This window comes from Oncorhynchus masou, chromosome 24 (assembly GCF_036934945.1).
Source record: "Oncorhynchus masou masou isolate Uvic2021 chromosome 24, UVic_Omas_1.1, whole genome shotgun sequence".
In the NCBI taxonomy this organism is placed as follows: domain Eukaryota; kingdom Metazoa; phylum Chordata; class Actinopteri; order Salmoniformes; family Salmonidae; genus Oncorhynchus; species Oncorhynchus masou.
The window spans coordinates 34,874,143-34,901,642 of NC_088235.1; the positions used below are offsets into that span (position 1 = coordinate 34,874,143).

At 42.5% G+C, this 27,500-nt stretch overlaps 1 protein-coding gene across 7 annotated transcripts in view; it reads left to right on the plus strand.

Moving 5' to 3' along the window:
• Positions 1 to 27,500, plus strand: part of LOC135512079 (RNA binding protein fox-1 homolog 3-like) — a 798,827-nt gene that overhangs the window by 578,390 nt on the left and 192,937 nt on the right. The window contains exon 1 of one of the 7 annotated variants that reach the window (XM_064933727.1): positions 765 to 889. The exons of the other annotated variants lie outside the window; for them this stretch is intronic. Coding sequence (XP_064789799.1) covers positions 872 to 889 — 18 coding nt within the window. The 5' untranslated portion in view covers positions 765 to 871. Of the gene's footprint in view, positions 1 to 764; positions 890 to 27,500 lie in introns of those variants that run through there. 7 annotated transcript variants of the gene reach the window in all.

Consider the following 27,500-nt stretch of genomic DNA (forward strand, 5'->3'; position numbering starts at 1 on the left):
CCTCCTTTCTGTCTCTTTCTCTCTCTCTCTCTCCACTCCCGCCCTCCCCTCTTTTATCCGTCTCCTGACTGCATGGTGTGCTGTGGTACAGTACCGTCTGTGTAGAGTGAGTCTCCAGGGTCTATACCCTCTCTGCCTTTGTCCAGGATCCCAACCTCGTTGCACCAAGCCTGGGTACGCCAGCTAGCCCTCACCCCTGCTGCCCCGCCAGTCTGCCGGAACTGGACAAGAGCTTCTGATACAGCCGAGAGTAGCAAGAGAGAGGGAGAGGGAGAGAGAGGGAGAGTGAGAGAAAGAGAGAGGGAAAGTGTGTGAGAGAAAGGATAGTTTAGAGTGAGAGAGGTGGAAGAGGAAAAGGACTGAAAGCCAAAACGGCAGAAAGATTGTAAGACTTGAAATAAAAACAGAGTGAGGAGAAGAGAAAAGGGTGGCAAGTTGGAGAAGAGGAAAGAAAAAAATAGAGGTACAGTGAAAACGCCTCTCTCTTCTTGTTCTCTCTCCTTCTTTCTCTCTCCCTTTTCCCTGTGGCGGAGCGATTAAGAGTTTTTTTTTAAAGATCCAGGGAGGAGAGAGTTGCCTGCGAAAGGAGAGAACCAGAGAGAGTGGAGCATTTCTGTCACACTTCATAGAATCTTCCAGAAAACAAGACTGGCCATTCTGGAGACAGACGGACACACTAACGAGCCGCTGACGGGACACTAACAGGACACTAAAACTCAACAACCAACAAACAAATAACCAAACGATCAAAACAACGAGTGAACTGAGGAACGAGAGAATCGGTAAGAGAGCGAAACAGTCGGACGGACGTAGAGAGAGAAAGAAGGAGAGAGTGCTGGCCTCCCTGCCACCCCTCTTGCCCTCGGCTAAAATGATGATGTATTTTTGGGTGAGTACCTCGCCTGTTGGGGGTGGGGGGTATAGGCTGCACGTTGGGGGGAGTAGGGAAATGCCTGGCCGCTGGAGCTCTGGAGTGGCATATCTGAATTGGAAAGGGGCCGTGTGGGAGGTCATCACACACACACACACAAACTCATGCACACGCTCACACACAAACCCACTCACTCACGCATGCATGCAAACATACACAAACACAAACCTACACATGCATCACAAACACACACTCTGATAATAGCTGTAACTGTATCACCAATCGGATACAAACTTGCCGCATATGTGGACTACGCTCTCTCTCGCTCTCTGTTTCCCTTTCTTTCTCTCTCTCTTGCTCTCTGTTTCCCTTTCTTTCTCTCTCTCTCGCTCTCTGTTTCCCTTTCTTTCTCTCTCTCTCGCTCTCTGTTTCCCTTTCTTTCTCTCTCTCGCTCTCTGTTTCCCTTTCTTTCTCTCTCTCTCTCACTCTCTGTTTCCCTTTCTTTCTCTCTCTCTCTCTCTGTCTTTTTCTCTTCTTCTACTTGATGTTGTTTTCTCTATCTCCACCATGTGTAATGCAGCTTCCAGGTGTAAACCTGTGTTTTTTTGTGTGCAGTGCCTGTCATGGAGAAAACGAGAGGGAGAGGAGAGGTGGGGAGAGGGTGAGAGGAGGGAGGGAGGGAGACATAGAAAGGTGGGAGAAGGTGAGAGGAGGGAGGGATGGAGAAATAGAGAGGTGGGAGAGGGGGAGAGGGTGAGTGGAGTGAGGGAGAAGGTGAGAGGAGTGAGGGAGGAGAAGTGGGAGAGGGTAGATTCCGCTGAATCCCAGTAAAGAAATATTTTATTAAAGCTGGGTTTTATCTGGGATACGGGATTCTATGATATGAACTTATCCTGAGAAGGCCCTCCGTTGTGGCAGCCCTGCCGGAATTCTCTCCCGGTTTTGTGTTTTCAGAGAGAGAACAGGAATATGGAATTAGTTGACTTCTGGTTTGGGGTAGAGATCGGAGATTTGATTGTCTGGATGATCTTGATGATTCTTTTATCATGTAGACCTTGACAGATTGTCGAATGTATCGATGTTGTGTTGTTCTCACGTTGTGTAGTTCTCACGTTGTGTTCAAACGTTGTGAATATCAGTGCACCGTCAGTGCTCTGAGAGAATAAGAGATCGTATAGTGATTGGTGTACTGTGCATAGTCTAACCCCCAAATCCCCCAAATGACGTACAAAAACTTGCTTTGGGCAATTCTGTGTTGTGTTGTGTGGTTGGCTGCATGCTGAGAAGAGGAAGTTGAGGGGTAGGAGAGAAAGGAGAGAGAGAGAGAGAGAGAGAAAGAGAGATTAAGTTCTGCAATGTGCTTTAAACCTGCTGTTCTGACCTCAGCTGCTCTATGCTGGATCTGACTGTCAAGTATTACTGTACCAAGTATAAATCCTTGAAAACCAATAAAAGTACCAAGATCCCTCAATATAACTCTGTCTTTATCTTCAATTCTCCACTCTTCAATGGCCCGAGCACACTCAGGTTGTTCAACTGATGTACAACACATTTGCCAAAATGGTATTGACTGTTTTCAACAAGTGTTGTGGAGACACTGCACTCCGTATAAACATTTTTGCACAGACAAACTCTGTTGTAGCACACATATATCAGTTGTATTACAACTGTTGTGTCAAATGCATTGTACAACCTGCATATGTATCTTGCCAGAGAGAGTCTGTATGTGTATATTTCTGCACCGTCCTCCTTTACTCCAGATGAATAGTGCCTAGTGGTGTATGTGTCTTGAAGGATTTAATGATGGCCTGAGTGGAGTGCCTGTCTGCCAAGTTGTCTGTCTGTCAGTATGTCTGTCAGTCTGTGAGTGTAGATCAGGAGCTAGCTATCAGGGATACCTGATACCTCAGAGGAGGAAATCCTACTCAGTGAATTTCATGAAAATAAAAATAGTGAAACATAAAAAAGTACAATTATCCTAAATAGATTCACATATTACTGAATAACTGATTAAAACAAACTGTTTTGCAATGAAGGTCTACAGAAGCCTCTACAGCACCCTCTAGAGTAGCACCATGGTGTAGCTGGAGGACAGCTATTTTCCATCCTCCATACATTGACTTCAATAGCAAAATATGGGAGGCTCTCACCCACTTCCATAGACTTGTACAGTAATTATGATGACTTCCGGGGGACATCCTCCGACCTATCAGAGCTCTTGCAGTATGAACTAATATTTTGTCCATCCATTCAAAGGATCAGAGAATGAATCTAGTACTGAAAGCATAAACTACAGCTTTCACTACAAAGTTTGGTGAGTAGTTGACTCAAAGAGAGAGAAAAACAATAATTAACTAATTATTTTCATCAAACATTAAGGAAAAGCAGCAGAGAGAGAGAGGAGCGAGAGAGAGATATATATTTCATTGTATTCTTTTCTTCTCAGTTTACCTTTCACTTACTTAGCTATTACAGCTAATTTAGCCTACTCAACAGCCTGACTCAAACAGAGGGTAAGGCTATCCAACACTGCAACTCTTCAAGGTAAGCTTTCATAACTGCTAAACTGCTTGATGTACACTGTACTGCATGATTGTACACATGATTTGGATTGTGGGTCTACTTAAGTGTTAGTTGTAGTTTGTTGACTATAATGTTAATATGGTGACAAACATGTAGGCTGTGTAGCGGTTAGCAGTTATGGTATAAAGGTTTGGCTCAGAGAGGTTTTTGCACCTGTTCACAGACAGCTGTTTTGTTGTGCAAAACATCTGTCCACAAGAGAAGGTAAAAGGTGAGAGGAGGGGAAAGTGTAGATACGAGAGGGAATTATACTACGAGCAAAGTGATGATGCAGTGTGGGTGCTATGAAAGTTAACTGTGTGTGTGTGCATGTGATTTTGCAAAATATTTCTTAACCTACCTGAATTTGTCCAATATAAACTCTTGTTTTAGTTGTAAAACTCAACTAGATGTAGGCAAGAGTGTGCAAGGCGGTATTGAATGTGTAACTGTTTGTCATCTTAATTACTCACATTTGTCTCTCATCCTGTGCACCTACGTTATAAACTTTCATTTGTAGTCTAGGTTGTAGCAACCTCATGATGGGTATTTTTTAGGGCAAATTCGAGTATCATGTAGTAGCCTAAACCTATCGATGTTACATTGAGCTGGTTGAATGGAATATTAATAACAGTCATCCAATATGATGTAATAGAAATAAGGCCATGCTCATGAAAAAATAAATGTGCTCCCACTGCAGTACACTATGTTACATTAATCATTCCCCTTCATCACTCTACCTCACCTGCATCCACTGCTAGACAGGGATTACATCCCAATTGGCACCCTATTCCCTAAATAGTGCACTACTTTTGACAAGAGCCTATGGGTCCATTTAATCATACAGTGACTCACACAGAGGAAGGGTGGAAGACAAGAGAAGAGGTAAATAGAGGAAGGAAGAGGAAGGAAGAGGGGAGCCCCATAAAGATTGATCAAAGACGATTCAGGAGGAGAGGAGTATGGCAGAGGGTTTGCGGAAGCAGGGAATGTCAGAGAAGCTGATAGAGGAGAGGAGGTTGTCCAGGTGTTTACAGAAGAAGAACAAGGGATGGAAGGATGATAGGAGGTCAAAGGTGTTGACCATCTAGTTCTCCTTCCATTATTCATACTGTACATTGTTGGGGAGGAGAGAGGGATGGAAGGATGAGAAGAGAGGAGGATGGAGGAGATGAGATGAGAAGAGAGGTGGATGGAGAGGAGAGGAGAGGGATAAGGTAGAGGAGAGGAGAGGAGAGGGATAAGGTAGAGGAGAGGAGAGGAGAGGAGAGGGATAAGGTAGAGGAGAGGAGAGGAGAGGAGAGGAGAGGAGAGGAGAGGAGAGGAGAGGAGAGGAGAGGAGAGGAGAGGAGAGGAGAGGAGAGGAGAGGAGAGGAGAGGAGAGGGATAAGGTAGAGGAGAAGAGGAATGCAGCTGTCTCCTCCTTCTCTCTTCAGTGTGTCAGTAAGCTAATAAATAATTGAATGTACCAGGCAGGGGACTTGAAGAGAGAAAGAGGAAAGAAAGACATTTAGAGAGAGATGCTGCTAGGCAGCAAACAGTTCACCTCCTGGTTTTTCCTCATTTCACTGACTAAATTAGTAGACTGAGGTAGTTCTCCCATCCAATCTACCAGTGGCTTGAATAGCATGGGAATCAGCCCAGGGTTAGAGCTGGCTTTTGACACCACTGGTACTTGATGGAACCAGTGAAAGTCATTTAAGAACCAATTCTCATTTACAATGATGTCCTCAGAGCAGTGGGTTAACTACCTTGTTCAGGGAATGACATATTTTTTATCTTGTTAGCTTGGGGATTTGATCTATCAACCTTTTGGTTACTGGCCCAACACCCTAACCACTAGTCTACCTGCCACCCCAGGTACATACTGTCATCTCTGTTTTTACCTGCCCTATGGCGTATCAGTCTGGTATCATATCAGCCTGTCCCTTACCAGTAACCATTGAAATTACTTAAAATTTCTCAGTTTTTCTCTGCAGTCTTGAGGGAATTACCTATGAGCTCAGTCCCCTGAAATGGGGGGGTGTGTTATCATTGGCTTCATTAGCACCTACGCTGTTTATTCCTCTTTGATCTGGTCAGCTCTTTATTCTTTATCTCCGCTGTGCGAGTGTATATGTTTTCCCATATCCCTGTGAACCCCATTAGGGAGAGTGTGTGTGTCAGTGTATCACTGTGGATTCTGTAGTTATAGATCAATCCCTGTGGGCCGATAAATCACACTACCATCACACTGCCACTGCCACTGTCATTGCTTCTCCCGGTCTTTCCCTCTCTCCCCACTCCCCTCCCCCTTCCCTCTCATCCACCCCAGGGTGATATTCTTCCTGCTGATATCATTTTGTACTGCAAGGAGAGAATCCCATGAATCCCCTCTCCTCTTATGCTCCCCTCTTTAATCTCCTTATCACCACGGAGATTACAACGTGCCGCGCTTGTAAGAACTAGGAGCACAGTGCACGACGAGGGGTGTGGAGGGAACAGAGAGAGAGGGATAGGAAAGAGGAGGGAGAGAGAGTGATGGAAAGAAGAGAAACTAAAGAGAGAGATAGAGAGTGCATCAGAACATGTGAGGTGTGAGGTCCTATCACCCGTACCTAGCCATCATTAGCTCTGTTTACACAAGTGAAAAGGTCCCCATCACCACTGTGTCTTATCGCCACGATGATAGTGTGTTATCACCCCGCCGACAGTGTGTTATCTCTCCTCTCAGCAGTTCTGACTGACTCCAGATCAGTGTACACGTCCCAAATGATACCTATACCCTATATAGTGCACTTCAATTGACCAGAGCCCTATGGGTCCTCGTCAAAACAAGAGCATTATATAGGGGAAAGTGTGCCATTTGCGATGGGATTAGTGTCTAGCAGCTGGCGGCAGGTACTCCTGTTGGACTGTGAGAAAGGAGGGCAGAGGGCCTGGAGGACTCAGGAGGAGGTGTATCAGAGAGTCTAGTGGGATCAGGAACGAGGGAGGATGAATAGAGCCGTGAAAGAGGGGTGAAATAGCCCGGAGGAGGAGGAAGGGGTGGAAGAAATATTAGGATCAAGAAGAAGGAGTGTCAGAGAAGATGAGGGAAGGAAAGAGAAAGGGCCATTTTCAAATTCTTCCTCAACTGTTCTCTCTTTTTTTACTTTCACTCTCTTTACTTTACTGCTATTTTCCCTTGTCCTGCTTCCCCCTTTCCCTACTCTATTCCCCTATCTCCCCATCCCTTCTCCCCATCCCTCCCTCTCTCTCCTTGTGTACCAGGTCATCCAGGGAGGTTCAGGACTGTTTGAAGTCAGCTGCTGCTTTCAACCCCAATGCCTTTATTCCCCAATCTCACAGCTTGAGTTTGACATCAGGCAATGTTTGTTTGTTTGTGTGTGTGTGTGTGTGTGTGTGTGTGTGTGTGTGTGTGTGTGTGTGTGTGTGTGTGTGCGCGCGTGCGTGACACAAATACATATGAGTTTGTGTTTGTAAGGGACATACATACGCTGCAGGCCTACACGGTGCATACTGTACATGTAACACAACTATCTGAGCTATGCTATTTACTACCTACCTGCTCAGGTCTGGTATGGAGTTTGTATGTGTTTACCTCACAGTACCTAATGTGTGTGTATGTGTGTGTGTGTGTGTGTGTGTGTGTGTGTGTGTGTGTGTGTGTGTGTGTGTGTGTGTGTGTGTGTGTGTGTGTGTGTGTGTGTGTGTGTGTGTGTGTGTGTGTGTGTGTGTGTGTGTGTGTGTGTGTGTGTGTGTGTGTGTGTGTGTGTGTGCTTGCGCAAGGCAAATTCTCCAATGCTAAATCAAAACTGAATGTGTTAAATTTAACCCTGGTCCTGTGTTTACACGGGGCCACACCATTCAGTGTTAAATTAACACACTACTTAGTGTAAAGCCTTATTTGCATATTTCCCAGAGTGCCTTGCCTTTTGAGTGAATTGCAGTTACCACCCATGACTGTATTTTTTAGTGACTGGTTGTTGCATTCATACTGTGTGTGTTTTGGTTCTGAAAAGCTGTGTCCATCATAACAATCAATAATTAATTAATTGTGTTACTTCTTGCACACCCAAGTATCAGTTCTAAACATGTATATTTCTTCTCTATGTTGCCTGCAGCATGATCTATTTTTCTGCCCGCATATACGATAGACAGTTGTTGGTCAGAGCGTGTCTCAGGAGCCACTGAGCCGGAGAAGTGTGTATCAATCCTGCAGTAGAATTCCTTGTGGCAGCAGGTCAAACAAATGACAAACATGATTGAATCACTCAGAAAAAACAAATCCTGACTATTGAGTCAGTAAAAAGAGTTGTTCAAAAAGACCTGCACCCCAACATCACATGATGCAAGAAGATGAGTAATTCCTATTGGAACCCAGACAGAAAGGGGATAGCCAACATTTAGCATTTTTATTCACCCGCAACCTGCATTCAGAATGTCTAGTGGTTGGGGGAAAAGAATATGAGACTTGATAAAGCATCTTAACTGGAACAACCATTTCAATAACGGGTGCAACTAGTTTTAGAAACATGTATGTTATTTATATTTGAGTAGCATAACATTAATGCATCAGTTAATTTACATGCACATACATATATACTGAAACAAACCATTTTAAAAAATCTACATGATTATAACAGAACATGGCCAAGATGTTCAAATGTTCATAAATTACCAGCATGGTCAAATAATAATAATCACAGTAGTTGTTGAAGGTGCAGCAAGTCAGCACCTCAGGAGTAAATGTCAGTTGGCTTTTCATAGCTGTCTCTAGAGAGTTGAAAACAGCAGGTCTGGGACAGGTAGCACGACCGGTGAACAGGTCAGGATTCCATAGCCGCAGGCAGAACAGTTGAAACTAGAGCAGCAGCACGGCCAGGTGGACTGGGGACAGCAAGGAGTCATCATGCCAGGTAGTCCTGAGGCATGGTCGTAGGGCTCAGTTCCTCCGAGAAAGAAAGAGAGACAGAGAGAATTAGAGAGAGCATACTTAAATTCACACAGGACACCAACAGGTTGATCGCTAGCTAGACATAGCTCGCAGCCCACCTATGAGTAGCTTGCCAAACAACTCTGAAAGTACATGCAATATTTTTAATTTCTTCCATCGCAAACTGTCATAAACATAACACTACTATCCAATCAAAGCCACATTGACATTATACACAAAGCAACTCAAAGAACATTGAAATTGCATGCAACATCCAATCCTGTCATACACCACATAATGGTTTCACAAATAATTTGTTTATCCAGGTGATGGTATTGTTACAGTATCACTATAGATATAATGCAGGCTGTATAATTTTGCCAAATGGAGTTGTCAGCATTGTCTTCTGGATCAGTGTCCCTTCCACGGGACGGTTGAGCTAACATAGGCTAATGTGATTAGCATGAGGTTGTAAGTAACAAGAACATTTGTATCGTCCTCGTCTGAGGTGGAGTAGGAGTGATCGGACCAATGTGCAGTGTGGTACGTGTCCATGTTAATATTTATTAAACAGAGAACACTAAACAAAATAACAACGGCAAATGAAAGAAAACAGCTTGTAAGGTGGCATACACTAAACAGAAAACAACTACCCACAAATCAAGTGGGAAAAACAGGCTACCTAAATATGGTTCTCAATCAGAGACAATGATTGACAGCTGCCTCTGATTGAGAACCATACCAGGCCAAACACATAGAGAAACAAAACTAGAACAACACATAGAATGCCCACCCCAACTCACGCCCTGACCAACCTAAACAAGAAACATAACAAAGGAACTAAGGTCAGGACGTGACAACATTTCCCAGGACATAGACATATCTGATATTAGCAGAAAACTCTAACTGCACGGTCCAATTTACAGTAGCTATTACAGTGAAAGAATACCATGCTATTGTTTGAGAAGTATGCACAATTTTGAACATAAGTCATTAATAAATAAATTAGGCATATTTGGGCAGTCTTGATACAATGGTTCATTGTTTTCACATACATTGTTACCATCTAGTGGCCAAAGTGTATATTGCACATGGGCTGGAATAAAACATTATGGCCTTTCTCTTGCATTTCAAAGATAATGGTACAAAAAAATACAAAAGAACAGGTTTTTTTTTCTTTGTATTATCTTTTACCAGATCAATTCTGTTATATTCTCCTACATTCCTTTCACATTTCCACAAACTTCAAAGTGTTTCCTTTCAAATGGTACCAAGAATATGCATAACCTTGCTTCAGGGACTGAACTACAGGCAGTTAGATTTGGTCTAATGTCATTTCAGGCGAAAATTGAAAAAAAGGGGCGGATCCTTAAGAGGATTTATCAAGCTAGCTAGTTACAGTGCAGTGTAAACTTTACAGGGTGCAGTCCCGGGACTTTACATTAAATATTGACTCTCAGACAATGCTCATGTATTGTCACTACCAATGCGTTCAAGACATTTGTATGAATTAACCATTTGGCATGTCTCTTGATGTATTGACATGACAACTGCGTCAGCGTTTTGGGCAACCCTTCCCCAGCTTTTGTTCCATGCTGGCTGAAGACCTAGCTATCCTGTTACTTGCTAACACCAGATACCGATGAAAGCAGACATCTGTAAATATCTTTACCTTAGAGTAAAAATGTGGGGGGTAAAAACTGAGAAAACACAATTTGGGAAAATACAATAAATAGAGTCATGGAGAGAGAGAGAAACAATGGGATTTCATTATAACATTGTTTTAACGCCTATTGAACACATTTCCCTTCATGGCTTTCTGGGAACTGACCTGGATCCTGAGGACCTGGGAGGGAGGGAGGGAGGGAGGGAGGGAGGGAGGGAGGGAGGGAGGGAGGGAGGGAGGGAGGGAGGGAGGGAGGGAGGGAGGGAGGGAGGGAGGGAGGGAGGGAGGGGCGTAACCAAAGAAGATCTTCCTCTCTTCCGCTCTTCTCATCCTTCCTCGATCTCCCCAGCCTTCTTTATGGCTCATTGTTTTATTTTCTATCCCTTCCTCCACTGTATGTTGTACAGCGGTGGCAACCCCGTGACGTTAGTTGTCTTGTGTCATGTAGATATGGATGCAAATCCATGTGGACTCCCACTGTGTCTTAACAATACTTAGTCTCTATGGGCCCTGAATGAATATATTCTTCACACAGATAGATGCATGGAGCTGGTAATATCTTATCCGCATGGGACTATACTGTTTGTTTACACACTGACCTACTGTACTCTACTGCACAGAAGTTGGTGTGCGTTTGTGTGCATGCACGTGTGTATAAGGGAGACAGTGGCTATTCCGAGTGTGTATTTAATACAGGCCTAATGAACACGGTTGGCCCGCTTAGGTGGCCAGCTATGATTGACGAGGGCGGCATTTTCTGAGCTAAACTGATCAAGACGCGCCTTCAACAACACATAAAACCTCACATAATTCTGCCCCAAAACAATGACAATTCCTCTCAACCGGATGGGCTTTTTAGGATGAGCGCTGATGCCGCCCTGTGATAAGCAGTGCCCACTTTGTGAAGGGAAAAATATTTTGCTTGTCCATTCCCACTCTCCAGGGTGCTGTTGGAGAGACGCATCGCTGCGGTGCTCCACTACCGTACCGTCAAAACAATGATCTAACATAAATCATGCAGCAGATAAAGCCTATGGTAGAAAGAGTATGTGGCCTTTTCTGTAGCCGACAGGCTGGAGATAAAATGTATGACAATGTAATGACACGGACACTTTATGCATCATGCACGTGTCTCTCATCAAATAGCCTAATTTAAATGGCACCCAATCAAATAAAACATGCAGGGTCATGTTAACAAACAACTTTTCCTAAAAACAGGACAGGTCAAAGTAAAAAGGACATTATGGAATGAACAATCACAACTGTTGTCCAGGAGGTTCACTGTCATGATCAATAATTCAAGTTTGTATCTCTACTGTTTTACAAATGGTGGGCCTACCACATTGATGGGTATTCATAAAATTCCATTGCAGGTCGACATGGTAGACTACACACCAGTAAACACGAGCCGACTTCTTGTGGACGTTTTTGTTGTTGTTGTTTGTGTTTTACAAATGACAGGCTAACCACATACCACATTTCCATGGACATTGGGTTTTGGTCCAGTCCGGACCAAATCTGAACCAATCCTAGTCAACATTTGGTTCTGATTTTTTCTCCGGTCTGGATCAGCCTTGATTTGGCTCAAACATTTACTTCTATAAATTACGTATTTTCAAAACATTTGGGCGTCTCTCCTAGGGCGGCAATGACTTGGCTGTACTACTGCTCAGTATAACACACATAGAGTGACGGAGAGAGCTATACACTCATAACCGCCTCAACTCTTCTGAGGAGGCTTTCCACTAGATGTTGGAATATTGTTCCGGGGTCTTGCTTCCATTCAACCACAAAGATTAGTGAGGTCGGGCACTAATGTTGGGCGATTAGGCCTGGCTCACAGTCGGAGTTCCAATTCATTTCAAAGGTGTTCGATGGGGTTAAGGTCAGAGCTCTGTGCAGGCCAGTCAAGTTCTTCGACACCGATCTCAACAAAGTATTTCTGTATGGACCTCACTTTGTGGTCGGGAAATTGTCATGCTGAAACAGGAAAGGGCCTTCCCTAAACCTTTTCCACAATGTTGGAAGCCAAGAATCGTCTAGAATGTCATTGTTTGCTGTAGTGTTAAGATTTCCCTTCACTGGAAGTAAGTGGCCACGAACCATGAAAAACTGCCCCATGCCATTACTCCTCTTCCACCAAACTTTACAGTTAGCACTATGTATTGGGGCAGGTAGCTTTCTCCTGGCATCCGCCAAACACCGATTTTTCCGTCGGACTACAAGATGGTGAAGCGTGATTCATCACTCCAGGGAACGTGTTTCCACTGCTCCAGAGTCCAGAGCTTTACACCACTCCAGCCAATGCCCGGCATTGCGCATTGTGTCTTAGGCTTGTGAGCGTCTGCTCGGCCATGGAAACCCATTTAATGAAGAACAGTTCTTGGGCTGATGTTGCTTCCAGAGGCAGTTTGGAACTCGGTAGTGAGTGTTGCAACTGAGGGAAAACAACTTTTATGCGCTACGCACTCCAGCACTCGGCAGTCCCATTCTGTGTGCTTGTGTGGCCTGCGACTTTGTGGATGAGCTGTTGTTGCTCCTAGACACTTTCACTTCACAATAACAGCAATTACAGTTGACCAGGACAGCTCTAGCATGGCAGAAATTTGACAAACTGACTTGTTGGAAAGGTGGCATCCTATGACTGTGCCACATTGAAAGTCACTGAGGTTTTCAGTAAGGCAATTCTACTGCCATTGATTGTCTATGGAGATTTCATGGCTGTGTGCTCGATTGTATACGCCTGTCAGCAATGGGAGTGGTTGAAATTGCCGAATCCACTAACTTGAAGGGGATTCCACATACTTTTGTATACATAATGTGCCTACTCCTCATCTCCATACCTGTAATGCATTCATCTCCACCAATGAGCTTCCACAAAGCTTCAAGGTCAGATGTCAGATGTATAGATTGGCCGGGACTCCTTCCTATTGGGAAACCATCTACATGTGTTTCTTTATACACTACTTATTTCTGCTATTCCTGCACCTTAAATAATAGCTATCATGTAAGTATAAACCTTTCCCATGGAGGATTCTCAGTTGCATCTCACCTTCATCTGTTTTGAATGGGCCCTGTGTGCAACTGTCTCAAATTGGTGGCTCCGCGCAGTGACAGGGTGTCAGAGGTTAATCAGAGTCAGGGTTTAGTTGATCCCAGTGAGAGCTGTCAGCAGGTGCAGGGTTATAGGCCTTTTATCCTGGGTTTATAGTAGTCCCTCGGCTGAAAACACATGATTGTCTCATATATAGCTGCCGTCTACCAGTGATATGTCCTGAGCTGTACTCAACTCTGACACTGATACTATATAAGTATGTTTAGAGAGAAACAGGCAAATGTACCTTGGTAAAGAAATAGTGTGTATATAATGGACAGGTATGGGCAAACGGAAGAGATGGGGAGTAATTATGATATCCGAATCTGGTGCTACATTTTATAAGTACACACAGCTGTGTGCATGCCCATGTTTCTGTGACTGTGTGTCTGTTTGCATGTCAAACAGTCGGAAACAAATTGTGTCGTCCTTGAAGCCCCAATTAAATATGTCAATCAACTTGTGAAAAAATCGATCCGATGCTGTCACTCAACTACCTGTACACAAACAACAAGTAACCATATGCTGAATGTGTAAATGTCTATACATTTATATCAACTAATGTGCGGTTCTGTGACAAAACAGCTCAAGGCTGAGCTGCAGTGATATGGATAGAACATACCATTGAAGTCGTAAGTTTACATACACGTAGGTTGGAGTCATTAAAACTCCTTTTTTCAACCACTCCACACATTTCTTGTTCACAAACTATAGTTTTGGCAAGTCGGTTAGGACATCTACTTTGTGCATGACACAAGTAATTCTTCCAACAATTGTTTACAGACAGATTATTTCACTTATAATTCACTGTATCACAATTCCAGTGGGTCAGAGGTTTACATACACTAAGTTGACTGTGCCTTTAAACAGCTTGGACAATTCCAGAAAATGATGTCATGACTTTAGAAGCTTCTGATAGACGAATTCACATCATTTGAGTCAATTGGAGGTGTACCTGTGGACATATTTCAAGGCCTACCTTCAAACTCAGTGCCTCTTTGCTTGAAATCATAGGAAAATCAAAAGAAATCAGCCAAGACCTCAGAAAAAAAGTCTCCACAAGTTTGGTTCATCCTTGGGAGCAATTTCCAAACACCTGAAGATACCACGTTCATCGAGACAAACAATAGTGCGCAAGTATCAACATCATGGGACCACGCAGCCGTCATATCGCTCAGGAAGGAGCATCCGAGAGATGAGCGTACTTTGAGGCGAAAAGTGCAAACCAATCCCAGAACCTCAGCAAAGGACCTTGTGAAGATGCTGGAGGAAACCGGTATAAAGCTATTTATATCCACAGTAAAACGAGTCCCGTATCGACATATCCTGAAGGGCCGCTCAGCAAAGAAGAAGCCACTGCTCCAAAAACACCATTAAAAAGCCAGACTACGGTTTGCAACTGCACATGGGGACAAAGATCGTACTTTGGTCTGATGAAACAAAAATAGAACGGACTTCAACTGTATATATGAGTTCATAGGTTGTTTGTGTTATAGCTAATTACATTATAATTCATTTGTAATAGTTTTTTTTAGCATCAGGTGGTTTTACAATGAAGGCAAACTCATTTTGCAATGAGTGAATTGAAATTCAAGTCCCAAGAACTCGCTAACTTAAATTTCAGCAGTAGATCAGAAGAACTTTGTGTGGACGGAGCAAAAATATTACCCCAAACCTAATATTAACAATAGAACCCTCCTTGAACGTAGTACCGATAATATAATATTCTATTCAAACCTAATATTCTATTCTAATATTCTGTCAGTAATGTCTGTAGACATATTGATTGTTCTGTCACTGGGATGCACACTGTAGGTGAGGTTCTCTGCTCTAACTTTCTGGACCACTTGATTTGACGTGTGACAGCTTCATTTGACAGCCACAGTGTCTGTGTCTTGATTCTGTCTCCTCGAGGACAGAGAGAGCTGGCCGCAGCGCTGGCCTAACTTTGTTGGATTTTCTTTACACGACCGCTTTTATGCAAAGTTTTGAGCAGAAGAGCAGAGTTGGAGTTTCGAGAAGAAACTGAGGCATTTTAAATATGTAGACAGATATAAATGAAATTGTGTATATCGTATGACATTTTTTATGAAGGAATTCGCAAAAATTCCTTCATAAAGAAAAATGACTTAACTCATATAATTTCATTTCTTTCTATCCCTTACAGTGACAATAGTCAGATTACACACTTTCAACATCTTACTTTATCCTTTCAGAATATCATTACCAGGTAATATAAACTGTAGAAAATACATAAACTGTCAAAAATAGTTATAAACATAAATTAAAAAGTTAAATCTCAAACCTTCAGAAAAGTACATCAGGGCAGATAATTCCACACAGTTGCTGCTCTCAACCACCTTATATTTGATATCATTATTGTTTGTCTACTTATTAGCCAACCTCTGCATTATTACCACAGTAGACCTGGTTTAATAAAAGGTCATTATCAACATACGTCCCGCTGGTTCAACTCTGCTGCTAATCAGACCTATAACATTATTCAACATTAATCCAATAATGTAGTTTAGTCACAATTATGTCCCAATTACAACCTTGTTTTACATCCATTTCATTTGGCCCAGGAGTGTACTGTCGTGTGGTAACTTACCATATGTAATTATACGAGAATTCATATCACACACTGTAATGGGTTTTGGAGGCAAATCTAGCAGGCTACAGTACACTAAGTAATAGCATGGAGGAAAGGAAAGGGACCATGGAAATAATATGAAGGTATTGTCATTCAGTCTCCCGTGCTGAAAGAGATAATTGCAATAATTTTTTTCACATTGAAACTTTGTACAATAAAGTTCTGTTACTGTACAATAATTAGCATAGACTGATGGCTTTCTATGAAACATCTACAATAAAGTTCTGTTACTGTACAATAATTAACATAGACTGATGGCTTTCTATGAAACATCTACAATAAAGTTCTGTTACTGTACAATAATTAACATAGACTGATTGCTTTCTATGAAACATCTACAATAAAGTTCTGTTACTGTACAATAATTAGCATAGACTGATGGCTTTCTATGAAACATCTACAATAAAGTTCTGTTACTGTACAATAATTAGCATAGACTGATGGCTTTCTATGAAACATCTACAATAAAGTTCTGTTACTGTACAATAATTAACATAGACTGATGGCTTTCTATGAAACATCTACAATAAAGTTCTGTTACTGTACAATAATTAACATAGACTGATGGCTTTCTATGAAACATCTACAATAAAGTAGATGAGTTTCAACTTCCTGATGTCATTACACTATCTTTTTTACATACTGAAATATGAGGTAATTATAGACAGCATTATATAACTGGTTTTGCAACGACTGAACTGCAATATCAGCAGCATAGAGTCATTTCAGCAGCCAGGGAAACTACACATTCACACATTCACACATTCACACACACTTAACAGTATGTTCCAAAAAAATGTTCTCTGCAGAGGGATAGGGTTCTACCAACAACCGTTTTGATCTGAACAACCCTTTTTGGGAGATAAGGATTCTTTGTAAGGCAAAGGGTTCTACCTAGAACCTTTAAAGCGACATTCAGCCCACCCCTGGTTCGGTAAAACGTTGAGGGATGGGGCTGGAGAAATGTATATATCACCTGCTGATTGCCCCTTTAACATCATATGAACCATTTTTGGAAGCAAGGGTTCTTTGTTGATTCTTTGGAAGGTAAGAATGATTATTTGAAAGGCAAGAGGAGTTATTTTTAAAGCAAGAGGAGTTCTACATAGAACCATATATACTTTTTCCATCATGCTCTACTACAGGGTGGTTTTCAAAATTGTTTTCTTTAAAAGCTGTGTTTTTGCATATACAATTATTGGTTGATACATTTTATGCTACACAAAGATACACTACATGACCAAAAGTATGTGGCTCGTTGAACATCTCATTCCAAAATCATTGGCATTAATATGGAGTTGGTCACCTTTTGCTGCTATAACAGCCTCCACTCTTCTGGGAAGGCTTTCTACTAGATGTTGGAACAATGCTGCGGGGACTTGCTTCCATTCAGCCACAAGAGCATTAGTGAGGTCGGGTACTGATGTTGGGCGGTTAGGCCTGTCGGTGTTCCAAATCATCCAAAAGGTGTTTAATGGGGTTGAGCTCAGGGCTCTTTGCAGGCCAGTCGAGTTCTTCCAAACCGATCCTGACAAACCATCTCTGAATGGACCTCGCTCTGTGCATGAGGGCATTGTCATGACCAAACTGTTCCCACAAAGTTGTAAGCACAGAATCATCTAGAATGTCATTGAATGCAGTAGAATGAAGATTTCCTTTCACTGGAGTTCAAGGGGCCTAGACCAAACCATGAAAAACAGCCCCAGACATTATTTCTCTTCCACGAAACCTTACAGTTGGCACTATGCATTGGGGCAGGTAGCGTTCTCCATCGGACTGCCAGATGGTGAAACATGATTCATCACTGCAGAGAATGTGTTTCCACTGCTCCAGAGTCCAATGGCAGCAAGCTTTACACCACTCCAGCTGACGCTTGGCATTGTGCATGGTGATCTTAGGCTTGTGTGCGGCTGCTCAGCAATGGAAACCCATTTCATGGAGCTCCCAACGAGCAGTTCTTGTGCTGACGTTGCTTCTTGTGCTGACAGTTTGGAACTCGGCAACCGAGGACAGATGAGTTTTACTCGCTAGTGTGGCCTACCACTTTGTGGTTGCTCCTAGACATTTCCACTTCACAATAACAGCACTTAAAATTGACCGGGGCAGGTCTAGCAGGGCAGACATTTTACGAAATGACTTGTTGGAAAGGTGGCATCCTATGACAGTGCCACATTGAAAGTCACTGAGCTACTGCCAATGTTTTGTCTATGGAGATGGAATGGCTGTGTGCTCTATTTTATACACCTGTCAGCAGCGGGTGTGGCTGAAATAGCCGAATCCACTCATTTGAATAGGTGTCCACATACTTTTGTATATATAGTGTAAATTTACACTTGAAAGTTGTAATAGTAGAAGGCACAAGGTGCAATTTCAAATTTGAGTGGGGCATAATCAGTTCCTCTCGTCATGTTAGTTGTTGCATATGCTAGACTTAGTATAACTAGGCCATCGAAGAAAGGCCTTATGATATGTATATATATAACATGACAAGAGGAACATAAGGCCTTTCTTCGATGGCCTAGTTATACCTTAAGTTATACCCTATATATATATATATATAGGTAGAACCCTCTGCACCAAAATGGGTTCCCCTATGGGGACAAACCCTATGGGGACAAACCAAAGAACCTTGCATGGTTCTACTCAGCACCTGTGCCAGTGTGTCAATTCACTGTTAAACTGTTGTTCTGAAACATGGCTGACCTTTTCAGAGTGTGTTGGAGTGGGAGACAGAGCTCATAGGGGAACACTTGTACAGTGAGAAGGAGTGCAGCAGTCTGTGTGTGTGTGTGTGTGTGTGTGTGTGTGTGTGTGTGTGTGTGTGTGTGTGTGTGTGTGTGTGTGTGTGTGTGTGTGTGTGTGTGTGTGTGTGTGTGTGTGTGTGTGTGTGTGTGTGTGTGTGCGTGCGTGCGTGCGTGCGTGCGTGCGTGCGTGCGTGCGTGCGTGTGTGTGCGCACGCGTGTGTGTGTGCGCGCGTGTTTAAGTTTTAATGTCACATGTACAAGTACAGTGAAATGCCTTTCTTGCAAGCTCTAAACCCAACAATGCAGTAATCAATAATAATAATAACTGTGTGTGTGTGTGTGTGTGTGTGTGTGTGTGTGTGTGTGTGTGTGTGTTTGAGACTGAGATGGAGAGAGCGATTGTGTAACGTTTTGGCGTCATTGTGTAGAACAGTGTGTGGAGCACTGTGTGTGCTTGTGTACCTACTGTATGTGCGTCCTCATCTTTAGCAGTTTGTTATAGATGTTACCTTACTCTGAAGTCCCTGGGTTTACCACCAAACCCCTGTTCCATTTTCCTCAAAGTGAAATTACACTCCTCTAATTTCCCCTCTTGTCTCCTTCCCTCCATCCCTACATTAATATTTAATGCAGCACCTTGAGCGAACTCCTAAAAACCTGGGCAAGGGGATTATGTTCTGCAGAGCCTTTAATCCAGCTGAATTAGAGGTTTAATAGCACACAGCCTTTTGTAGATTACTGGGCTTACACTCCAGGGACCTAACTCTCTGGATCTCTCTCTGTGCTGCCTGACACATGCGGACATGCACACACACAAAAATACATGCCGAACGAACACACACACACACACACACATGCAAGCGTGTTCGCACACAAACACATACACACAAAAACACATGTCAAATTCAGGTGCTATCCCAAGCCACCACACATGTTTAAAAATGTTCTTTATCTGGAAATTATTGGGGATTACATGTTCAAAAACATACATTTGGGTTACACCATTCACATGGCCGCTAAACAGAAACACAGTCCAGAAACTCAGCATAATAATTTGACGTAGTGAAAGCCATTTACTCTTGTTGTTGGAATGAAATGCTGTCGTTGTTTTGCTGCCGATGCCTTTCGCTGCCTCTGCACGGCGCCACCAGCATCAAATACAGAATGACAGAGTGGCAGAGTGTAGAGAGACTGGACTATTCAGTCAATATGTAGTCTTTGACATTAAGATGATGTTTGTATTTAGCAGTAACAACCAGGAAATGTGAGTTTGGAGGATTTTTGATTATCAAATTGAATGTTATTATTTTATTTATTTATTGGTCTGTGAAATGTTAACAGCAAATTTGTGGGAATTGAATGTGCCTGGAAAACCTACTTTCTACAACAATAGGTTCACAGCAATGTATTGCGCAAGGGGAGACTGTGGGTGTTGGTGTGTGGCAGGGTGGTGGAATGTCATGTTGGATGTGGTCGCTGACACATCTGCACTGGTCTTCAGAACCTACCACACACACACAGGCAGACACACACACACACACAATGCCAGCTGTTATCCTTCTCCTCAACAACAGCACCGTTTGCTACAGTGATGCCAGTGGGCATCAGGGCTTTGAAGAGCGCCAGTTTGCCATCCGACAAAGACACACACAGCACACACTCTCTGTTGGGAAAAAAACGCACACCGCCTCGACACACACACCTGTGTCTCTGTTGCAGGCAGAGTGCCCTCTTATTGTATTTGTGAGTTTGAGCCAAACAATGCAGCTCGTACTGAGTTGGCTTCACCATCAGGAGAATAAACACTTTGGTGCCCACGTCAGGTTAGAGTAATGTACACCTGGTTTAACATGGGACAATCCTTTTGTTGTTGTTAAGCTGTTGTGCATAATATAGTTTGCATTAATTCACAGTCATTTTTCACTGAGGAATATACAGTACAGTGACCATACATTATAGTATATTTATTGTTATACAGTATGGTGCAGTACAATGCAGTGTGGTCTTCTATAGCTCAGTTGATAGATTATGGAGCTTGCAGTGTTGGGGTTGTGGGTTCGATACCCGCGACCACCCATATTGAAATATATACACTCATGACTATAAATTGCCTTGGAGAACAGCATCTGCCAAATGGCTTATATGATATACTGTAGATGGCATCAGTTATTGTCCCCTTTGGATTGTAGGAAGTGGTATTTTCTCTCCTTCCTTCACGCTCTGAGATACAGACATACTGTATCCTTTCTTTTTTACTTCTTGCTTTTCATCCTCAGGTTTTGGCTACTCTGCTGCTCCACTGCATCATGGGAAATGTATGTCATTCCTTCCCAGCAGTCAGAATGCAGACTTTCATTCTCCACACAACCTAAGGTTTCCTCGAAGACAACCACAACCAGACCACGGTACCTGACCACATAGGACAACTGCAATGCCTGACCACAGAGTCAGGGAGGAGATCAAAGGTCTTAGAGAGGAGGAGAATAAGAGAGGAGGAGAGAGGTGAAATGTGAAAGTCTGAGTCAAGCTAAGAGAAGATAAAAAGAGAGAGGGGGGGTGAATAGGGAATATACTGACTTTATGGGGGGGGGTGAATGAATAGGGAATATACTGACTTTATGGGGGGTGAATAGGGAATATACTGACTTTATGGGGGGGGGGGTGAATGAATAGGGAATATACTGACTTTATGGGGGGGGGTGAATGAATAGGGAATATACTGACTTTATGGGGGATGAATAGGGAATATACTGACTTTATGGGTGGTGAATAGGGAATATACTGACTTTATGGGGGGTGAATGAATAGGGAATATACTGACTTTATGGGGGGGGGGGGTGAATAGGGAATATACTGACTTTATGGGGGGGTGAATAGGGAATATACTGACTTTATGGGGGTGAATGAATAGGGAATATACTGACTTTAATGGGGGGATGAATGAATAGGGAATATACTGACTTTATGGGGGTGAATGAATAGGGAATATACTGACTTTATGGGGGGTGAATGAATAGGGAATATACTGACTTTATGGGGGGGTGAATGAATAGGGAATATACTGACTTTATGGGGGATGAATAGGGAATATACTGACTTTATGGGGGGTGAATGAATAGGGAATATACTGACTTTATGGGGGGTGAATGAATAGGGAATATACTGACTTTATGGGGGGGTGAATGAATAGGGAATATACTGACTTTATGGGGGGGTGAATGAATAGGGAATATACTGACTTTATGGGGGGGTGAATGAATAGGGAATATACTGACTTTAATGGGGGGATGAATGAATAGGGAATATACTGACTTTAATGGGGGGGGGATGAATGAATAGGGAATATACTGCCTTTATGGGGGGGGTGAATGAATAGGGAATATACTGACTTTATGGGGGGTGAATGAATAGGGAATATACTGACTTTATGGGGGGGTGAATGAATAGGGAATATACTGACTTTATGGGGGTGAATGAATAGGGAATATACTGACTTTATGGGGGGGTGAATGAATAGGGAATATACTGACTTTATGGGGGGTGAATAGGGAATATACTGACTTTATGGGGGATGAATAGGGAATATACTGACTTTATGGGGGGGTGAATGAATAGGGAATATACTGACTTTATGGGGGATGAATAGGGAATATACTGACCTTATGGGGGGGGATGAATGAATAGGGAATATACTGACTTTAATGGGGGGGGGTGAATGAATAGGGAATATACTGACTTTATGGGGGGGTGAATGAATAGGGAATATACTGACTTTATGGGGGGGTGAATGAATAGGGAATATACTGACTTTATGGGGGCGGTGAATGAATAGGGAATATACTGACTTTATGGGGGGGGTGAATGAATAGGGAATATACTGACTTTATGGGGGGGGGGTGAATGAATAGGGAATATACTGACTTTAATGGGGGGATGAATGAATAGGGAATATACTGACTTTAATGGGGGGGTGAATGAATAGGGAATATACTGACTTTATGGGGGGTGAATGAATAGGGAATATACTGACTTTATGGGGGGTGAATGAATAGGGAATATACTGACTTTATGGGGGATGAATAGGGAATATACTGACTTTATGGGGGTGAATGAATAGGGAATATACTGACTTTATGGGGGATGAATAGGGAATATACTGACTTTATGGGGGGGTGAATGAATAGGGAATATACTGACTTTATGGGGGATGAATAGGGAATATACTGACTTTATGGGGGTGAATGAATAGGGAATATACTGACTTTATGGGGGTGAATATATACTGACTTTATGGGGGGGGTGAATGAATAGGGAATATACTGACTTTATGGGGGGGGTGAATGAATAGGGAATATACTGACTTTATGGGGGGGTGAATGAATAGGGAATATACTGACTTTATGGGGGTGAATGAATAGGGAATATACTGACTTTATGGGGGGGGGTGAATGAATAGGGAATATACTGACTTTATGGGTGGGGTGAATGAATAGGGAATATACTGACTTTAATGGGGGATGAATAGGGAATATACTGACTTTATGGGGGGGGGTGAATGAATAGGGAATATACTGACTTTAATGGGGGATGAATAGGGAATATACTGACTTTATGGGGGGTGAATGAATAGGGAATATACTGACTTTATGGGGGGATGAATGAATAGGGAATATACTGACTTTATGGGGGGGTGAATAGGGAATATACTGACTTTATGGGGGGGGGTGAATGAATAGGGAATATACTGACTTTATGGGGGGGGGGGGGTGAATGAATAGGGAATATACTGACTTTATGGGGGGTGAATGAATAGGGAATATACTGACTTTATGGGGGGGTGAATGAATAGGGAATATACTGACTTTATGGGGGGGTGAATGAATAGGGAATATACTGACTTTATGGGGGGGTGAATGAATAGGGAATATACTGACTTTAATGGGGGGATGAATGAATAGGGAATATACTGACTTTAATGGGGGGGTGAATGAATAGGGAATATACTGACTTTATGGGGGGTGAATGAATAGGGAATATACTGACTTTATGGGGGGGTGAATGAATAGGGAATATACTGACTTTATGGGGGATGAATAGGGAATACACTGACTTTATGGGGGGTGAATGAATAGGGAATATACTGACTTTATGGGGGATGAATAGGGAATATACTGACTTTATGGGGGGTGAATGAATAGGGAATATACTGACTTTATGGGGGATGAATAGGGAATATACTGACTTTATGGGGGGTGAATGAATAGGGAATATACTGACTTTATGGGGGGTGAATATATACTGACTTTATGGGGGGTGAATGAATAGGGAATATACTGACTTTATGGGGGGGTGAATGAATAGGGAATATACTGACTTTATGGGGGTGAATGAATAGGGAATATACTGACTTTATGGGGGGTGAATGAATAGGGAATATACTGACTTTATGGGGGGGTGAATGAATAGGGAATATACTGACTTTATGGGTGGGGTGAATGAATAGGGAATATACTGACTTTAATGGGGGATGAATAGGGAATATACTGACTTTAATGGGGGATGAATAGGGAATATACTGACTTTATGGGGGGTGAATGAATAGGGAATATACTGACTTTAATGGGGGATGAATAGGGAATATACTGACTTTATGGGGGGTGAATGAATAGGGAATATACTGACTTTATGGGGGGATGAATGAATAGGGAATATACTGACTTTATGGGGGGGGTGAATGAATAGGGAATATACTGACTTTATGGGGGATGAATAGGGAATATACTGACTTTATGGGGGATGAATAGGGAATATACTGACTTTATGGGGGGGTGAATGAATAGGGAATATACTGACTTTATGGGGGGGTGAATGAATATGGAATATACTGACTTTATGGGGGATGAATAGGGAATATACTGACTTTATGGGTGGTGAATAGGGAATATACTGACTTTATGGGGGGGGTGAATGAATAGGGAATATACTGACTTTATGGGGGATGAATAGGGAATATACTGACTTTATGGGGGGTGAATAGGGAATATACTGACTTTATGGGGGATGAATAGGGAATATACTGACTTTATGTGGGGGTGAATAGGGAATATACTGACTTTATGGGGGGGTGAATAGGGAATATACTGACTTTATGGGGGATGAATAGGGAATATACTGACTTTATGTGGGGATGAATAGGGAATATACTGACTTTATGGGGGGTGAATAGGGAATATACTGACTTTATGTTATATGCCATGTCTGGATCAGACTTTACAATCATACACAATTTCAGATTTATGTTTTGTTAGATTGTCTTCCTTTTCTGTTCTCTCCATTCTTTGTGCTTGTTAAACCAGACAGCTGTGTTTGTTTTACATCCAAGGAGAATAGAAGAGAAAAGAAAAAAAACAATATTGAGGGATAATTGAGTTATATTCTCTCCTGAAAGGATTACATATTTAAGATTTGAAAATCCCCAACCAAAACAAACCATAGACAGACAGCAGACGTTGAGGCAGTAGGTGGGTAGGTAGGTGTACAGTCTAGAGGGCCCGGGAGAAAAGCTAAATTACCTGCTAGAACGAGGATAAATCAGACAAGGCCAAGCCCAGGGAATGTATGAGTTCCGCTTGCTAGATAATACAAAAAGTGACCTGGCGGGCCCACGCACCCTCTGTCTTTTATTCCCTCCCTTCATTCCTACCTCTATCCTCCCTTTCTTCTCCCTTCATCTCATTTTTATCTAAGGCATTTTGCCTCCCTCTTTTACTCCCTCCATCCATTCCCACCTGTCCCTTATCCTCTCCTCTTTCTCTCTTTCCATTCTCTAATTTTCCTCTGTAATGGTGTATCCTGATTTCCATCCTGTTCTGCTTCCCTTCTCTTGTATTTCACTCCCCCATCTCTACCTATCCTCCCCTCTTCTCTTCATCACCAGCCCCTCTTTTTCTCCTTCTCTCTCTCTCTCTTTTCTTTATATTTTTCTGTCGCTCTCTATCTTCCTCACTTTTCTTCTTTCTAACACTTGTTATTTCTCTCTTGATCTTATTTGTTTTCTGACCCCTTGACACATGAACCCCCCCCCCACACACACACACACACACGCACGCACACACACACACACACTCTGGTGAAAGCACCAGCACAAAGCACTTTCGTAAATTGAGACCCAGAGAAAAAATGCTTATACATTCAGGGAAAAAGTTATACTGTAGTTTTTTTCCTCTGTTCAGAACCCCCTCTTCTCTCAGATAAATCACAGGCACTCGTTTTGCCAAAATGCTAATGTTGGTGTTGCAGTGTGTGTGTGTGTGTGTGTGTGTGTGTGTGTGTGTGTGTGTGTGTGTGTGTGTGTGTGTGTGTGTGTGTGTGTGTGTGTGTGTGTGTGTGTGTGCGTGAGCATATGCGTGAGATATATTGCGGCCGACAATGGGGAGAACTAAAGCAGAACGGGGAGGATTGAGAAATGCATTTCTGTGACGTCAAAATGTGAAAAGGTGCTGGAGCGAGTCCTTCGCACTGCATGGACTCGCTTAAAGATTGAACAGACTCTTTTTCTTTCTTATTTTTTCTGTTCTTTCTGATGTATTTTTTCAGCAGAAATGTCTTCAGAAAAGGAAAGGGGAAAGTGAAATACAGAGCACCAGAGAGAGAAAGAGAGAGATACAGAGAAAAATAAAGACCAAGTGAAGAGGAGGATGAGCATGATCAAATGTGTTTATGCATGTGCATTCATGTGTGTGTGTGTGCCCATGTAAAAAAAAATGAAAGAAAAAAATTGCCGAGGATGAGAAGTGAGAAGTGAAAGAGAACAAAGAAGAGAGTGATGAGGGGCCGACGTCTGTGATGGACCCGTGGCTTGCTCCTCTCTCCTGCTTTCTGCTCAGATGATGGATGCTCTGCTAACAGATTTGCTGAACGTTAAAGGCTCCATCCTCTGCGCTCCTCAGGGAGGCTGGGCAGCCCTTGCGTTCCAGGGAAGGGGTTCCATCCTAGGCTTCTACCCCGGCAGCGAGCCCCTGAAGTCAACTCCCCTGAATGAAATACTGCCGTGTCAGGCCCTCTATTACTGCTCAGTGCCGAGAGGAGAGACTCCACCGCTACCACGGCTACCAGAGTAGCCCAGCCGCAGCCCTCAGCAACCAATGCATAGATACATTAAAGCGAGATGTAAATTATTAAAAATGAAAGCTACAGATGTAGGATCTTAATTTGAGCCAGTTTGCTACAGCAGGAAAATTATCCTGCATCAAAGGAACATTCTTTGTTGGGGTTGATATGTTTTTTATGAGTGCAAATCAAGGCTTACATTTTATAGTGGAAACTACAAGCTTTAGAAGCCTTTTTAAAAACCTTGAATACACTACAAGTTTACATTTCCTGCTGTGCATGAAAATTCTCAGTAACAAAAAAGTGATCAAATTAACATCTGTACACACCAAAAAAAGGTTATAGTGCTCTTAACCATAGCGGATCCATTTCTGTTGCTATATGGAAGCTTTTTTTAAAGGTTCTATAAACAACAATGCTAATAAGGTTCTAAATATAACCTTTATGGTGCTATGAAGAACCCTTTCCTAAGGTTCTATAAAGAACAAAATGATCTATATAGCACCAAAAAAAAGAGTTCCGCTGTGGTTATAACCCTTTTGGAGTCTAAATAGAACTTTTATCATGGTCCTTTTTTAGAAACTTCATGGATTGTGGTTCTATGAAGAATCTTCCTCAATTTCAAAGGTTCTTGGTAGATCTTTTGGAAAAACCATACAGGTTTTCTTGATGGTTAGTTTTCAGATTCTGTAAGCATTATTAGTGTTGTTTTATTTGGCAAGTTGAATCAGGTGTGCTAGCTATGCAAAGGCTGGGGGTCCCTGAGGAGAGAATTGAGTAACACTGATTTAGTCAACTGTTCTCAATTGACACAAGGCCATTCATGAGTCTTTCACGAGACACTGTAACTGGCCAGCCATATGTAATGGCATAACACAACACA